The following is an 18,614-nucleotide window of genomic DNA, read 5'->3' as shown; positions in this document are numbered from 1 at the left end:
CCCACATAGGTTTCCCTTCTCAGCAGCAGCAGTATGACAAAGCTGTAAAGTACAATGATTGTAAATCATTTTGATTTTACTTACGGTGTGTTTTATTTCTGTTTGTATCCCTGACATTAATATGTCACGGGTATCTCTGTGGTCAGAGCATTTCAGCCTGCCGACCAGCAGCAGCAGCTTCTCTTTGTTCTGATGGCTGCTCGCTGATAAACTCTTCCTCCTCTGCCTTCTACCATTTCCAGTGTTTGGAGAAGTTCCCTGTGATCCAGCACTTCAAGTTCGGCAGCCTGTTGTCCATCCAGCCGGTGAAGCCTTGACCGTCACCAAGCAACACCCGCTGATGGACAGACCAAAAACCCCTACAGCTTCCTACTGTGGCACGCTTTCACGCAAACACAACAGTAGCGAAGTCATCTAAATGTGCTAATGCCTTGTCTCACGAGCACATGTGGTCTTGAAAGCTTGTAGGTCATCATCTTATTTATATGATGGATTACACTGGTCAACAACAAAAAACTCTTTTGTTCATGCATGGTCTTTGAGAACTGATTTAGGGTCATTTTGGGGCGCTGAATCCAAATCTGAGCTCAGATTTCCTCTATCAAATTATGGGTTTTTTGCAATCTGCATGTTCCGTATTGATGGATTACGCAAAAGTTGCTCATTCACTCATGAGTTTGACTCCACTAATCATGCACAAAAGCAGCTTAAAAAGTGTAGTTTTTAAACCAGACGCTTGATACAAGAAATGTTTTCTTATATATCAAAAATGTGATCTGATTGGCAAAAACTAACTTCAGATTACCCAAAATCCGTTGAAAAACTCCATGCAAGAAAGCTCATGTGGACCAGTATAATCTGTGTCCGACAATTTTTTTTTGGGGGGGGGGGGGGGTGATGGCCCCATTTATTTTTGTTCATGACACTTTATGAAGAGTCACACGTCTTTACTGGTTATGTTTGCGTGCTGCAGATACAGATGAGGACAACATTATCAGTGCCCCCCATTATGAAATGTAACATTTTTTTCAAAATTTTCCCAAGTGCTTTTTTAACAGAGCAAGGAATTTTCAACACAGCATTTCTAAACATCCTAGTTTTATTTTGGATGCTGACATTATTTTACTTTGCACACAGAAACAAAATTATTTCACATAAACCAAAAACTACCAGGATGAAAATTAGTTCTCTTAAGAACTGAGCTTTTTGTTGAACCGATGATGTGCTTTAAGTTTGTGATGATCAAAGCTTTTAAAATGAAATTAAAGCTGAAGGCAAATTTGAAAGTACACACAGTATAAAAACTTCATTAAGGGCTTGAGTCGTCATTGAGGAAGCTTCAGAAGGAATCAGTTTCGACTTGAGAAAAACTGTTGATGCTCACAAAGCAGGACGGTTTTTGGTTTTTGTAAAGTGATTTTGTTTCTCTGTGCAAACTAAAATAATGTAAGCATCCAAAATAAAACTAGGATGTTTGTTGAAAATTCAATGCTCTGTTAAAAAAGCATTTGGGAAAATTTTTGAAGAAAACGTTCAATTTCACAGAGGGGCTAATAATTTTGTCCTCATCTGAAGATAAACGACACGACGCGTTAAGGTTTGGGTTTCTGTGTCGTGTGATGTTCATGAAATGGTTTATTTTGGCTGTTTGTTTAATTTGACTTACTTTCTTGTTTCGTTTTGTTTTTCTTGTTTTTTTTTTGAAGGCCAAATGTTTGTTGAAAATATGTTTTGTCTCATCCATCCAATCAAAGAATTTTATAAATTAGTTAAAATTGAAGAATGACAAAATAGTTCAGTTTTCCTTGACAGACTGTTTAAGATGATCTGTTCAAAACAATATTACAAAGAATTTATTTATTTATTTTAATCGGCATCAAAACTAAAGCTTATGTGGATTAATTCATTCAAACTTACTTTATACACTGAGGAAAATAATTATTTGAACACCCTGCGATTTTACAAGTTCTCCCACTTAGAAATCATGGAGGGGTCTGAAATTTTCACCTTAGGTGCATGTCCACTGTGAGAGACATAATCTAAAAAAAATAATAAATCCGGAAATCATAATGTATGATTTTTTTTTAATAATTTATTTGTATGTTACTGCTGCAAATACGTATTTGAACACCTGTGAAAATCAATGTCAATATTTGGTACAGTAGCCTTTGTTTGCAGTTACAGAGGTCAAACGTTTCCTGTGGTTTTTCACCAGGTTTTCACACACTGCAGCAGGGATTTTGGTCCACTCCTCCATACAGATCTTCTCCAAATCTTTCATGTTTGGAGTTTCAGCTCCCTCCAAAGATTTTCTATTGAGTTCAGGTCTGGAGACTGGCCAGGCCACTCCAGGACCTTGAAATGCTTCTTACGGATCCCCTCCTTAGTTGCCCTGGCTGTGTTTGTGGTCATTGTCATGCTGGAAGAACCAGCCATGACCCATCTTCAATGCTCTTACTGAGGGAAGGAGGTTGTTTGCCAAAATCTCACAATACATGACCCCATCCATCATCCCTTCAATACGGTGCAGTCGTCCTGTCCCCTTTGCAGAAGAGCACCCCCAGAGTATGATGTTTCCGCCCCCATGCTTCACGGTTGGGATGGTTTTCTTGGGGTTCTCATCCCCTAAACATGGTAAGTGGAGTAGATTCCAAAAAGCTCTATTCTGGTGTCATCTGACCACATGACCTTCTCCCATGCCTCCTCTGGATCATCCAGATGGTCACTGGTGAACTTCAAATGGGCCTGGACATGTGCTGGCTTGAGCAGGGGGACCTTGCTGCCCTGCAGGATTTTAAACCACGACAGCATCATGTTACTAATGTAATCTTTGTGACTGTGGTCCCAGCTCTCTTCAGGTCATTGACCAGGTCCTCCTGTGTAGTTCTGAGCTTTCTCAGAATCATCCTTACCCCACAAAGTGAGATCTTGCATGGAATCCCAGACTGAGGGAGATTGACAGTCATCTTGTGTTTCTTCCACTTTATAATAAATAATCATAACAGTTGTTGTCTTCTACCAAGCTGCTTGCCTGTTGTCCTGTAGTCCATCCCAGCCTTGTGCAGATCTACAGTTTTGTCCCTGGTGTCCTTAGACAGCTCTTTGGTCTTTGCTATGGTGGACAGGTTGGAGTGCGATTGACAGTGTGTGAACAGGTGTCTTTTATACAGGTAACAAGTTCAAACAGGTGCAATTAATACAGGTAAAGAGTGCAGAATAAGAGGGCTTCTTAAAGAAAAATAAACAGGTCTGTGTGAGCCAGAATTCTTGTTGGTTGGTAGGTGATCAAATACTTATTTGCAGCAGTAACACACAAATAAATTATTTAAAAAAAATCATACATTGTGATTTCCGTATTTTCTTTTTTAGATTGTCTCTCACAGTGGACATGCACCTAAGATGAAAATTTCAGACCCCTCCATGATTTCTAAGTGGGAGAACTTGCAAAACGGCAGGGTGTTCAAATACTTATTTTCCTCACTATCTCTCTCTCTCTCAGTTAAAACTCGTCTTCACTGGCCTCACTGCAACAAGCGTGATCCCCCACCCCACCTGATGTACGAGTATTTTCCATTTGTGATCAACATTATATATTGATAATTCGTTCTTAAATAAATTCTTGTTGTTATGCAGTGTTTTTCCGCTATACATGATTTCATCAATTCAAGTGCATTTTAGGCTCCGTTCAGACCAGTGGTGTCAAAAGTACACACATTTGTTACTTAAGTAGAAGTATAGATACTGCAGTTTAAAAACACTCTGGTAAAAGTTGAAGTATCAACTTGACCTCTTTACTCAAGTAAAAGTGAAAAAGTATGTGCTCCAAAACCTACTTAAAGTATAAAAGTATAAAGTAACTTTAAAAAAAAAAAAAAAAAAAGTAGATGCCACTATATGAATTGAAAGCTTAATTTAAAAACTGATTCATTCTACATGTGGCCCAAGACCCAAAACCCAAAATTACCCCCAACACCACCTGCACGAAAATGTTTCAATTCTAGAAGCTCTGAAATGCAATCTGGGACTATTCCAGACAATAAACTGCAGTGAGTGCAGCATCCATTTAGTGAAGGAAAAACAAAAAACCCAACTTATTCAAATTCATTCCAGTAGTATTCTGCTCTTACTAGGATGCAGCAGTTTTCTAGTTTGTCAGATAGTTCTGGAGGAAATCACTGAAGAAATTAACAAACTGAAAATATGGTTTGACTGAAACAAACTGTCATTAAATAAGACAGGGATGAAGTGGAGGTGTAAGAGTCACTAGGTGTTCACAGGAAACATTTATTTATGTATGTATGTATTTATATATGTATGTTCATTGTTAGTTGCTTTTATATTTTCTGTTGTGTTTCTATTCAGGTTCTTTTTGCCTCTTTCTCTAAAATTGTATATAATAATCATTAGATTATTAATATATAAACAAAATTAAATTTAAGAAATAGTACAATTTGAAAACAAATGCACCCGAACGTGACGAGAGCTGCTTAATGCTAACTTTTAATATTGAAAATGCCATAGACATGCTAACGCGTTAGCGTCGCTCCCGTTTTTAAGTTATAAAATACATCTATCAACTGTTTCAGAAGACCATAACAGATCGGTTTAACATAGAAAAGATAAATAATACTCACAGAAGTAGGCTCTTTAGGGTTTTAGCGGGGGAAAATTAAGCGAAAGAAAGAATAAACGAAGCAATAGGTCGAAGCATTGCTTCAATCTGCGAACCACTGCTTGGATTGGTTCACGGTTCAAAGCAAAGCCGCGCTGCAGAAAAGTTGATTACAGGCGCACGACGTGAAATATATATATATATATATATATATATATATATATAAACATTAAACTGAAGCCAAAAGTAACGAGGCTGTTTGTTTTAAAAATGTAAGGAATAGAAAGTACAGATACTTGTGTGAAAATGTAATGAGTAGAAGTCAGAAGTAGGCAGAAAAATAAGTAATGGAGTAAAGTATAGATATCTAAAAAGTGTACTTAAGTACAGTAACGAAGTATTTGTACTTCGTTACTTGACACCTCTGGTTCAGACTGGGATTTGCAATCCAGATTGCTTTTTAACTGGATAGTGTTTAGACCCGTTTTTCAATCCTACACACTCATCCAAACTCAAGCCGTGTGTATACAGTAGTGTTCAGAATAATAGTAGTGCTATATGACTAAAAAGATTAATCCAGTTTTTGAGTATATTTCTTAGTTACATGGAAATAAGGTACCAGTAGATTCAGTAGATTCTCACAAATCCAACAAGACCAAGCATTCATGATATGCACACTCTTAAGGCTGTGAAATTGGGCTATTAGTAAAAAAAAAAAGTAGAAAAGGGGGTGTTCACAATAATAGTAGCATCTGCTGTTGACGCTACAAACTCAAAACTATTATGTTCAAACTGCTTTTTTAGCAATCCTGTGAATCACTAAACTAGTATTTAGTTGTATAACCACAGTTTTTCATGATTTCTTCACATCTGCGAGGCATTAATTTTGTTGGTTTGGAGCCAAGATTTTGCTCATTTACTAGTGTGCTTCGGGTCATTGTCTTGTTGAAACACCCATTTCAAAGGCATGTCCTCTTCAGCATAAGGCAACATGATCTCTTCAAGTATTTTGACATATCCAAACTGATCCATGATACCTGGTATGTGATATATAGGCCCAACACCATAGTAGGAGAAACATGCCCATATCATGATGCTTGCACCACCATGCTTCACTGTCTTCACTGTGAACTGTGGCTTGAATTCAGAGTTTGGGGGTCGTCTCACAAACTGACTGCGGCCCTTGGACCCAAAAAGAACAATTTTACTCTCATCAGTCCACAAAATGTTCCTCCATTTCTCTTTAGGCCAGTTGATGTGTTCTTTGGCAAATTGTAACCTCTTCTGCACATGTCTTTTATTTAACAGAGGGACTTTGCAGGGGGATTCTTGCAAATAAATTAGCTTCACACAGGCGTCTTCTAACTGTCACAGCACTTACAAGTAACTCCAGACTGTCTTTGATCATCCTGGAGCTGATCAATGGGTGAGCCTTTGCCATTGTGGTTATTCTTCTATCCATTTTGATGGTTGTTTTCTGTTTTCTTCCACGCATCTCTGTTTTTTTTTTTGTCCATTTTAAAGCATTGGAGATCATTGTAGATGAACAGCCTTTAATTTTTTGCACCTGCGTATAAGGGTGATTCTTAGACTACGGGCACTTATGTCCTTTGATCATATTGTATGAAAAACAGAAAAAAAGGGGAAATTTCATACTTTTATAGTTATCTTTACAATGAAAGTGTAAGAAATTTGTTCTAGTAGTCTATGATGACTTTTTCACCTTTTTTCAGCATCATTATATGCAAATATTGCCGTTTTGTGCTTGTGCCACACCCAGACTTTTGATCTTCAATGATAAAAATGAATGGTAAACGTTTTTTTTCTAATGTTTTAAAATATCTCTTAATAAAATATCAGTAAAATAATCAAAACATAATTGGGGTATTCAGTGTCATACAACTGTTGTGATTTTTTTTTAAACAAAATGTAGTTGTCCCATACTATTGCCGTAATTTCCACCACAACACTGTAATGTCCCTAAACAGTTTGTATGAAAGATTGTTGGGGTAGTTTCTATGGAGATAAACAGTGACATCAGAGCACATGTATATAGCGCCAAATCACAACAAACAGTTGCCCCAAGGCGCTTTATATTGTAAGACAATGGTGTGGTGGAAATTACATTTACAAGGCCAATAGTGCCCGTAGTTAAAGAATCACCCATATGTTTTCCCCTCTCCAATCAACTTTTTAATCAAACTACGCTGTTCTTCTGAACAATGTCTTGAACGTTCCATTTTCCTCAGGCTTTCAAAGAGAAAGGCATGGACACCTGATTCACACCTGTTTGTTCCACAAAATTGACGAACTCACTGACTGAATGCCACACTACTATTATTGTGAACACCCCCTTTTCTAATTTTTTTTTTACTAATAGCCCAATTTCATAGCCTTAAGAGTGTGCATATCACAAATGCTTGGTCTTGTTAGATTTGTGAGAATCTACTGAATCTACTGGTACCTTGTTTCCCATGTAACAATAAGAAATATACTCAAAACCTGGATTAATCTTTTTAGTCACATAGCACTACTACAACCCCTGGCAATAATTATGGAATCACGGGCCTCAGAGGATGTTCATTCAGTTGTTTAATTTTGTAGAAAAAAGTAGATCACAGACATGACACAAAACTAAAGTCATTTCAAATGGCAACTTCCTGGTTTTAAGAAACACTATGTGGCAGTCAGTAACGGTTACTTTTTTAGACCAACCAGAGGGAAAAAAAAATATAGACTCACTCAATTCTGAGGAATAAATTATGGAATCACCCTGTAAATAACTATAAGCTTTAGCTTACAGTTATGTGAGAAATGATCAGGATATATGTCCTTCAATGCGCATATTAAGCAAATATGTAGGACTGCTTTTTTACATTTGCGCAATCTCTAAAATTAGAAAGGTCTTGTCTGAGTGATGCTGAAAAACTAATTCATGCATTTATTTCCTCTAGGCTGGACTACTGTAATTCATTATTATCAGGTTGTCCTAAAAGTTCCCTGAAAAGCCTTCAGTTAATTCAAAATGCTGCAGCTGGAGTACTGACGGGGACTAGAAGGAGAGAGCATATTTCACCCATGTTGGCCTCTCTTCATTGGCTTCCTGTTAATTCTAGAATAGAATTTAAAATTCTTCTTCTTACTTATAAGGTTTTGAATAATCAGGTCCCATCTTATCTTAAGGACCTCATAGTACCATATCACCCCAATAGAGCGCTTCGCTCTCAGACTGCAGGCTTACTTGTAGTTCCTATGGTTTTTAAGAGTAGAATGGGAGGCAGAGCCTTCGGCTTTCAGGCTCCTCTCCTGTGGAACCAGGTCCCAATTCAGATCACGGAGACAGACACCCTCTCTACTTTTAAGATTAGGCTTAAAACTTTCCTTTTTGCTAAAGCTTATAGTTAGGGCTGGATCAGGTGACCCTGAACCATCCCTTAGTTATGCTGCTATAGACTTAGACTGCTGGGGGGTTCCCATGATGCACTGTTTCTTTCTCTTTTTGCTCTGTATGCACCAGTCTGCATTTAATCATTAGTGATTGATCTCTGCTGTCTTCCACAGCATGTCTTTTTCCTGATTCTCTCCCCTCAGCCCCAACCAGTCCCAGCAGAAGACTGCCCCTCCCTGAGCCTGCTTCTGCTGGAGGTTTCTTCCTGTTAAAAGGGAGTTTTTCCTTCCCACTGTCGCCAAGTGCTTGCTCATAGGGTGTCGTTTTGACCGTTGGGGTTTTTCTGTAATTATTGTATGGCTTTTGCCTTACAATATAAAGCGCCTTGGGGCAACTGTTGTTGTGATTTGGTGCTATATAAATAAAATTGATTTGATTTAAATTTTCATCCACAAAACTAACACCTGCATCAAATCAGATCTGCTCATTAGTCTGCATCTAAAAAGGAGTGATCACGCCTTGGAGAGCTGTTGCACCAAGTGGACTGACATGAATCATGGCTCCAACACGAGAGATGTCAATTGAAACAAAGGAGAGGATTATCAAACTCTTAAGAGGGTAAATCATCACGCAATGTTGCAAAAGATGTTGGTTGCTCACAGTCAGCTGTGTCTAAACTCTGGACCAAATACAAACAACATGGGAAGGTTGTTAAAGGCAAACATGCTGGTAGACCAAGGAAGACATCAAAGCGTCAAGACAGAAAACTTAAAGCAATATGTCTCAAAAATAGAAAATGCACAACAAAACAAAGGAGGAACGAATGGGAGGAAACTGGAGTCAACGTCTGTGACCGAACTGTAAGAAACCGCCTAAAGGAAATGGGATTTACATACAGAAAAGCTAAATGAAAGCCATCATTAACACCTAAACAGAGAAAAAACAAGGTTACAATGGGCTAAGGAAAAGCAATCGTGGACTGTGGATGACTGGATGAAAGTCATATTCAGTGATGAATCTCGAATCTGCATTGGGCAAGGTGATGATGCTGGAACTTTTGTTTGGTGCTGTTCCAATGAGATTTATAAAGATGACTGCCTGAAGAGAACATGTAAATTTCCACAGTCATTGATGATATGGGGCTGCATGTCAGGTAAAGGCACTGGGGAGATGGCTGTCATTACATCATCAATAAATGCACAAGTTTACGTTGATATTTTGGACACTTTTCTTATCCCATCAATTGAAAGGATGTTTGGGGATGATGAAATCATTTTTCAAGATGATAATGCATCTTGCCATAGAGCAAAAACTGTGAAAACATCCCTTGCAAAAAGACACATAGGGTCAATGTCATGGCCTGCAAATAGTCCGGATCTTAATCCAATTGAAAATCTTTGGTGGAAGTTGAAGAAAATGGTCAATGACAAGGCTCCAACCTGCAAAGCTGATCTGGCAACAGCAATCAGAGAAAGTTGGAGCCAGATTGATGAAGAGTACTGTTTGTCACTCATTAAGTCCATGCCTCAGAGACTGCAAGCTGTTATAAAAGCCAGAGGTGGTGCAACAAAATACTAGTGATGTGTTGGAGCGTTCTTTTGTTTTTCATGATTCCATAATTTTTTTCCTCAGAATTGAGTGATTCCATTTTTTTTCCCTCTGCTTGGTCTAAAAAAGTAACCGTTACTGACTGCCACATTTTTTTTTCCTGATTTCTTAGTGTTTCTTAAAGCCAGAAAGTTGCCATTTGAAATGACTTTAGTTTTGTGTCATGTCTGTGATCTGCTTTTTTTCTACAAAATTAAACAACTGAATGAACATCCTCCGAGGCCGGTGATTCCATAATTTTTGCCAGGGGTTGTAGTATTCTGAACACTACTGTAAATATTGCTTAAGGGTGATTCTTTAACTACGGGCACTATTGGCCTTGTAAATGTAATTTCCACCACACCATTGCTATATACATGTGCTCTGATGTCACTGTTTATCTCCATAGAAACTACCCAAACAATCTTTCATACAAACTGTTTAAAGGGACATTACAGTGTTGTGGAAATTACGGCAATAGTGTGGGACAGCTAAATTTTGTTTAAAAAAAATCACAACAGTTGTATGACATTGAATACCCCAATTATGTTTTGATTATTTTACTGATATTTTATTCAGAGATATTTTAAAACATTAGAAAAAATGTTTCTTTACCATTCATTTTTATCATTGAAGATCAAAAGTCTGGGTGTGGGACAAGCACAAAACAGCAATATTTGCATATAATGATGCTGAATAAAGGTGAAAAAGTCATCATAGACTACTAGAACAAATTTCTTAACACACTTTCATTGTAAAGATAACTATAAAAGTGTGAAATTTCCCCTTTTTTCTGTTTTTCATACAATATGATCAAAGGACATAATACGTGCCCGTAGTTTAAGAATCACCCTTAAATAAACCGATGGTATACAGTAAGCAAGACTCAGGTGGATCTGGTGCCATGTCCCTGGTGGATGTCACTGAGGTAACCAAAGAAAGTGGTGGCAAGTCACCGGGAGAGGACGAGATTTGTCCTGAGATGCTGAAGTCACTGGATGTTGTCACGGCTGACGCACAAATGCAATGTTGCAAGTCTGAAACAGTACCACTGGATTGGCAAACTGTTGGTGATGGCTCCCGTATTAAAAAAAAAAAGACAGTGTTGCTGTTCTTGGAGAATCACATTTGTCAGGCTGCTCTGGAAAACATCTATACAATAAAGAAGACTTAGACTGGTACCCGATCCTTGGGTTACGTAGGGGCAGTGCAGGTTCTGTCATGTGCTGTGGAACAATGGACCAGCTCTTTACCCTGGCATGGATATTAGAGGGGGCATAAGAGGATGCCCAACCTGTCTAATGGGTTTTGTGGGCTTGAAAAAGGCCTACGACTGCGTACCCTGAGGTGTACCCTGAAGAAGAGTGTCTCTCCCTTATTTAGCAGGAGTAGGGGAAAAACTACAGAGGATCTTCAGACAGCAAAAAATCCCAGTTTATTTTAAACCGGTTAACACCTTGAGACAGAAATTAGTTCACCCTAAGTCATTCATGAGTCATTCACGTCATCAGCAGCATCGTCAAGGGAGCCATCAGGAGAGGGACAGCTGCCCTATCATTAGGAGGGTGTTAACTAGAGCACAATAGGTGCTAATTAAAGCTATTGTTTTAGTCACCAGCCTATAGCAGTCTGCCTCTCAGTAGGAGGGGTCTGGTTAGGTTTAAAACTCCAGCTTTTGTGACTTCTTGATTATTCTTCTCTACAAGAGTCAAGACAGAAGTCAGACCACCAGAGCAAGAATTTTAGCTGAGGAAGCTTCTGCGATTTGAAGCGAAACGTCCTCGCGTCAAGCAACCCAGTCCAGTCGAAGAGTCAAGCTTCTCTACTATGGAAACCACTTGGACAACTGAGAGTCTACACAGAAAAAATACCCTGAGGCTCTTAATTTACTGGTTGATTTATGCTCCGATCTTTCTTGAGCTTTGGGTAATTAGCAGAAGAACAAGACTACATATACAAGCAACAGAAATGAGGTTCCTTCATCCAGATCCAGGTTTACACTCAAGGACAGGCTGAGAAGTTTGAATATTCAGGAGGAACTCAGAGTAGAGCTGCTCCTCCATCAAAGGAGCTAGCTGAGGTGGTTCAGGTGTCTGGTGAGGATGTCCCCTGATCATCTCCCCAGGCAGGTCTTCCAGGCAGGTGCAATGGGGAGGAGGTTTTGGGGAAGACCCAGGAGACATTTTCTACGCTGCACTACTGTTTCATGATCTTGTTTTTCTTTTAGGTGAAAAATTTGAGCCTGAAGTAATACACGTCAAAATTTGGGGTGGATAAATGGTCCGTTCGGACAGACGACTGTTTTAATATTTGCTTGCTGAGACTGTAGGACAGGGAGCGTTTGAGCTCAGCTGAGGGACGCACAGAGCGCCATTCCGCTACCACTGAACACGCAGTGACGTGCTATTCGTCTTTTTCTGCAGTAAACTGACCAAACGTCCGGAGTGTAACAGAATGTCTGTCTGTGCACACCATCTTAGACAGTGATGAAATCAGTGGCGTGGACCATGTAAAGTCAGAAATGGGGGAGAGGAGGGGTTTGATGGCTTTTGTTACATGTTGCAATCTTCAGAATTCCTACAAGATTTCCAGGTGTCATTTGGTGGAATGTTTGGAATGAGACAGCCCGATGAACACGCGTTGTAACATGTTTGCTCGTGTCAGGTGAACGTTAAATGGAGGATGTTTCTGCAGCAGAGCACAGCTCCGCCCACCAATCACAGACAGAGTAGTCCGGAAAGTATTTGCAGCATTTCAGTTTTTTTCACATTTTTATGTAACACCCTTATTCTCTTTGCCCTCAAAATTCTACACACAACACCCCAATAATAGCAATGTGAAAAAGATATATGTAGACAGACACACACCTGTCTACATATAAGGTCCCACAGTTGACAGTCAGAGCACAAACCAAGCATGAAGTCAAAGGAATAGTCTGTAGACCTCTGAGACAGGATTGTCTGAAGGCACAAATCTGGGGATAGCTACAGAAACATTTCTGCTGCTTTGAAGGTCCCAATGAGCACAGTGGCCCCCATCATCTGCAAATGTGGAAGAACTTCAGATCTACCAGGACTTCTTGGATCTGGCCGCCCATCTAAAATGAACAATGGGGAGAAAGGCCTTAGTCGGGGAGGTGACCGAGAACCCGATGGTCACTCTGTCAGAGCTCCGGCATTGCTTTGTGAAGAGAGGAGAACCTTCCAGAAGGACCACCATCTCTGCAACAATCCACCAATCAGGCCTGTATGGTAGAGTGGCCAGATGGAAGCCACTCCTTAGTAAAAGGCACATAACAGACCGCCTGGAGTTTGACAAAAGGCACCTGAAGGACTCTTAGACCATGAGAAACAAAAAATTCTCTGGTCTGAAGAGACAAAGATTGAACGCTTTGGCATGAATGCCAGGTGTCATGTTTGGAGGAAACCAGGCACCATCCTAATGGTGTGAATGCTTAGCTTTTTATTTTTAATAAATTTGCAGCAGTTTCAAAAAACATCTTTCATGTTGTCATTATGGGGTGTTGTGAGTAGAATTTTGAGGGGAAACATTAATATACTCCATTTTTGGATTAAGGCTGTAACATAAAATGTGGAAAAAGTGAAGGGCTGCCTGTGAAAACTTTCTAGATGCTCTGATTCTTATTTTGCTTGTGATACAGAGAAGGTTGAATTATTTTTTCTTCTTCTTTTCAAAATGGCATAAAGAAATGCAGACATGTAAAAGTCTGAGTCACTGGACACATCAAGCTGAACCTGGATGGTGTCATTTTTTGAGGAACACGGTGACTCGTGTGTGTGTGTGTGTGTGTGTGTGTGTGTGTGTGTGTGTGTGTGTGTGTGTGTGTGTGTGTGACCCAGTCTGCTGCTGCAACCCCCCCCCCCAACATCAACCTGACAAAGCAAGCCCCCCGCCACTGCTGTTCTCCCCTCCATGCTGTCCTCCCCCTCCTCCCAACACTTGCATGCTGCCCCCCCCCCCCCCCCCCCCAAAAAAAAGAAACCCCATCCCAATGCTGCCTCACATCACAGTCACCCGCTGAGGCACGTGGGACACTCAGGCCGACATCTGATCTGTTTATATTGTGTATATAAATCCTGGGCTGTTCCTCTGTTGTGTGACAGGTGGCGCAACAGGCAAAAGTTACATGATCCACAGGTTCTTGCGTCACAGCCACAGAGGCATGTCTTGGTGGCTTCCCTTACTTGTCTCTGTCTTGCACTATGTTGTCATTCACTGAGAAATATTCCGTTAAAAGTCAACACGAGAAGCGTGTTTTAACGGTTTTATTTCAACTCTGCTTCATTGGTGCATGAAGGCAAAAAGACAGAAACGCTGTCAAACACTGTGGGACCTGATGGTGTCTGTCCTCCAGGGCACAGAACGTGGGACATTTATCATTCTTACTCAAGTGCATGGACTTAATAAAATGTATGTTTTCCACAAATAAACTGATATAAAAACAGCCTGATGGAACAATTTAAAATCACACAAACTACCCACTAAAAATGAAGGAGCTGAAAATTTAACAAATGCTGTTTGAGTGAACAAACAGCACCAACGTGACAACGCCTCCATCCTAGAGCACAAAAACCCGTCCAGCAGGAAGAGGCGGGGGCCGGGGAGGCCGCGGGGCCAGAGAGGGGGGCGCTGGGCCGGGGAGGGGGGCCTGAGGTGTCTCTGCTCCCTGATCGCTTCACTCATTCACTCTGAAGAACTCCACCAAGTGGCACAAAGCAGAGATAACATGACTGAAATAAAACAGAGGTGTTTAGTCCCGAGTCCAGTCCAAGATGCTGACCTGGGATCTGACAGAACTTTGAGGAGGTTTGACGCAGCGTCACTTCTGGGGGACGTCCCACTGCTAAACAGACAACTTGTGACCACCAGAGTTCTGACATTACTTCTGTGCATATTTTCCATCTCCGACCTTATAAACCGGAATGCTGATTAGGTAAAATGTATTTGTGGAATGATGGTGGGTGTGGCCCAAGGTGGTGCACACCTTATGTCAAGGTGTGCATAAGTATTAGGCAGCTGCTTCACCTCAGGAGAAATGGGACAAAAAAGATTTAAAACCAAGAAATGTAAAATGCTTTTTTGCAACACTCTTGAAATAACTAAAACCTCAAGGTGTGATCTCTGAAGAGTCAAAAGCTGCAAACAGTCAGCGGAGTCACAAGAAACGTGGAGAAGAAAAGACACAAATTACAAAACACTTAAGAATTAACTGCAACCAACCTGGAGCCTCCAGACGTCCGAGGTGTTACTCAGAGACACGGCCGGCGTGAGAAAGACCCAAACACAACCACCACTGAGCAACGCTCACAAGATAAACCGTCAAGACTGGGCCAGAAAATATCTGAAGACAGATTTTACAAAGGGTTGATGGACGGATGAGATGAGAGGGACCCTTGATGGACAGACCTGTGGTTGGACCACTAATGGACACATGCCACCACTTCAAGTCAGAAACTCTTGAGTTTGTTAACCCTGAAATGAGCGAAACTGAGCTTTTTGTTCCAGAAAGAGAGGTTAATCGAACCTGAGAAAGAGGGATAACTAAAGCCTGGTTCAGAAAGAGAGGTAAGTTAAGCTCATAGTCAGTGTGGTGAACTGAACCTGGTGGGCAGCAGGTTTTCTTCAACTCGTGCAGTGCCCGTACGAAGTTTGTATTCCTCTAGAAAATTGGGAGCTTGAGTAGATTTTTCATGGCTGGTCACATGAGGCTGTGTTTGAAGGTGGGATGAACAAAGACATGTACCTACTCTGACAGACATATATACACACACAGAGATATAGGAAGGAATAAACACAATGTACATGAAGCACAAACATATGTGAATACAGTCGTTATTGCTGATAATGTGAGTCAGGGACATTTAGGTTTGGTGTGAAATGTGCGAATTGATATGTGAGCCACGTCACCCGACGACTTACATTCTAACATTTGAGGTAGAAATATAAATTTTGATCCAATACAAACATTCAAAAGCCACTTGCCACAAATTAAAGATATTTGATTGACATGGAGTTGAAAATAAGCACTTTTTATGTTATTTGGGTCTATGTTCTGATTGATATGTTACATTATTATTACTTACTTACTTACTGCTGGGCCGGTAGCATAGATTTACATTTACGCTACCTGTCCATATCTACCCGCAGTAGCAGGCGGGTATCCCAATACCCACCTGCTGTGCATAAGTGATGACATCATAGCATGCGCAACCCAAGAACTGTCCGTAGACGATAACATGAAAAGGCGAGAAGGTGTTGGTCCCAATATGGATTATTCCAGATGATTTTATCATGGATAGTACGACAATAAACAGCAGCCAAAGCAGCCAGCTTGATGAGGACGCCCTGGCGAATTTGGAGAGCAGCACGGTACCAACCAACACAACAAAAGTTAAAGTGAGCCAACTTTTTATGTACGCATTTGCTGGGTGTTGTGCGTTTTGAAATTACATTAAATGTTGTTAATGTGATTCCATGTGTTTTGTATCTCAGTAAGTGATGATAATGTAAATAAGATGCAGTTGTCGTGCGGTATGCATTTTCTGAGTCCCTCCATCCATGCCCAGTCGCCCAAAATGACAGATTTTTGCCCGTTAGACAACGGCAAATATCTGTCATTTGGGCAACTGGGCATGGACGTCAAGCCTCGGAAAATGCATACCGCCCTCCAAAAGCATGTTATTATTATCACTTTACCGAGGCATTGCTAGGCCGGCATCGTAGATTTACGTTGACGCCACCTGGCTATACCCGCCCACTGTGCGTAAACAAATGACGTCATAGCGCGCAGCCCAAGAACTGTCCGCAGAGGAAAAAAAACTGTCTGCAGAGGAAAAGATACAAAGGGGAGAAATGTGTGTTGGTCCCAATATGGATATATCCGGATGATTTTCTCATGGATAGTACGACAATGAACAGCAGCTAAAGCAGCCAGCTTGATGAGGACGCGCTACCGTCTCGTCTAACTCGGGGGAATATCTGTCATTTTGGGCGACTGGGCATGAACGTTGGGCCTCTGAAAATGCATACCGCCCTCCAAAAGCATGTTACTGTATTATTATTATTATGTTTTTATTTGAATAGAGTATTTCATATTGTTGTCAAAAATCAGTTTTATTATCAATTATATGAAAATAAAAGGATTCCTAATAAACAGGTTATTGGAAGAGACTCACGCAAAATTAAACAGAACATTTAAAACAACAAATCCTCAGTACCCCCAACCTCCTGAACACAGTTTATTTAAATCAGAATCGAATTTATTGCCACAAATACTTCTGTAAGAAGTAATGGGTGCATAAACAATAAAAAGAAAAGGAGTTAAATAGGCAGATGGGCAAAACTACATTTACTGTCAAATAGATATAATGGAATGGTGGAATGGGGCTGTGCACGCATGCAGATGAACAGCACAGGGATGATCAGTCTGTACTTTGTGGGGGAGAGGGCAGGATAAGTGGGGGTCTCTAGCATTATTTATAAGTCTAGCTGCGGACAGAAAATCTGTTTTTGTGTCTTGAGGTTTTAGTCCTGATGGACATCAGCCCTCTGCCAGAAGGGAGGGTCACAAAAAGGTTGTGTCCTGAGTGAGAGGGATCGGCCGCTATCTTCCTTGCTCACCTCAGGGCCCTGGAGATGTACAGGTCCTGAAGGGATGGCAGATTGCAGTCGATCATCTTCTCTGCTGTTTGGATGATACACTGCAGTCTCCTCCTGTCCTTAGCAGTGGCAGCAGCGTACCAGACGGTGATGGAGGAGGAAATTATGGACTCGATGGTAGTAGACATTCACCATCATTGTTTTTGGCAGGTTGAACTTCCTTAGCTGCAGCAGAAAGTACATCCTCTGTGGTGTTCTCTTGGTGAGAGAGCTGACGTTCAGCTCCCACTTGAGATCCTGGGTGATGGTGATCTCCAGGTAATGGTAGGATGCTACAATGGCAATTAGGGAGTAACACAGGGTGATGGGGTGGCCAGAACTGGGTTCTTTCTGAAGTCAATATTCATCTCCACTGTCTTGAAGGCACTGAGCTCCAGATTGTTGTTTGCACCAGGAGGCCAGGTGATCGATGTCCTGTCTGTAAGCAAACTCGTCCCCATCAGAGATGAGTCTGATAAGGGCTGTATCACCCGCGAACTTAAGGAGCTTCACAGACTGGTAGTTAGAGGTGCGGCTGTTGGTGTACAGGGAGAAGAGTAGAGGAGAAAGAAAGCAGCCTTGGGGGGGATCCGGTACTGATGGATCATCTGTTGGAGATGTGCCCCCCCAACTTCACATGCTGCCTCCTGTTGGACAGGAAGTCAGTGATCCACCTGCAGGTGGAGTTGGGCATGCCAAGCTGAGAGAGCTTGTCCTGCAGCAGGGCCAGGATGATTGTGTTGAAAGCAGAGCTGAAGTCCACGAACAGAATCCTGGCGTAGGTTCCTGGGGAGTCCAGATGCTGGAGGATGAGATGGAGGGCTGTGTTGACAGCGTCGTCTACAGACCTGTTGGATCTGTAGGCAAACTGCAGGGGATCCAGGTGGGGGTCAGAGATAGCCTGAGGTGTGTGAGGATAAGGCGCTTGAAGGTCTTCATCACCACATAGGTCAGGGCAACGGGTCTGTTGTCATTAAGTCCTGAAGTTATTTGTTTTTTGGTGATGGGAATGATGGTGGAGGCTTTGAAGCATGCTGGCACCTGGCATGTCTCCAGTGAGATGTTGAAGATGTCTGTGAACACCGGGGACAGTTGGTCTGCACAGTTCTTCAACATGGATGGGGAGACAGAGTCATGTCCGGCTGCTTTGTGTGGGTTTTGCTTTTTGAAGAGCCTGTTGACATTTCTCTCATGAATGGAGAGGGAGGTGGTGGGGGAGGAGGTGCTGGTGGGTTGGAGCTGTTGGTTGTCAATGGGGATTGTCTTTCATATCTGCAGTAAAACGCATTCATTAATTTGCTAAATGAGGGTCCTCTGCAGAGTGGGTTTGGTTTATCTTTGGTAATCTGTCAGAGGCTTTTCCAGACA

The 18,614-nt window shown here is 41.2% G+C and overlaps 1 protein-coding gene across 2 annotated transcripts in view; it reads left to right on the top strand.

Moving 5' to 3' along the window:
- Nucleotides 1-11,948, top strand: part of ptpa (protein phosphatase 2 phosphatase activator) — a 102,129-nt gene extending 90,181 nt beyond the window's left edge. The window contains exons 10-11 of one of the 2 annotated variants that reach the window (XM_034192651.1): nucleotides 243-319; nucleotides 11,934-11,948. In XM_034192651.1, coding sequence (XP_034048542.1) covers nucleotides 243-317 — 75 coding nt within the window. In that variant the 3' untranslated portion in view covers nucleotides 318-319; nucleotides 11,934-11,948. Of the gene's footprint in view, nucleotides 1-242; nucleotides 1,970-11,933 lie in introns of those variants that run through there. The other variant, XM_034192652.1, reaches the window with a different exon arrangement.
- The last annotated feature ends 6,666 nt before the right edge of the window (nucleotides 11,949-18,614 follow it).

This window comes from Thalassophryne amazonica, chromosome 17 (genome assembly GCF_902500255.1).
Source record: "Thalassophryne amazonica chromosome 17, fThaAma1.1, whole genome shotgun sequence".
Classification (NCBI taxonomy): domain Eukaryota; kingdom Metazoa; phylum Chordata; class Actinopteri; order Batrachoidiformes; family Batrachoididae; genus Thalassophryne; species Thalassophryne amazonica.
This window is presented reverse-complemented; position numbering and strand designations above follow the sequence as displayed.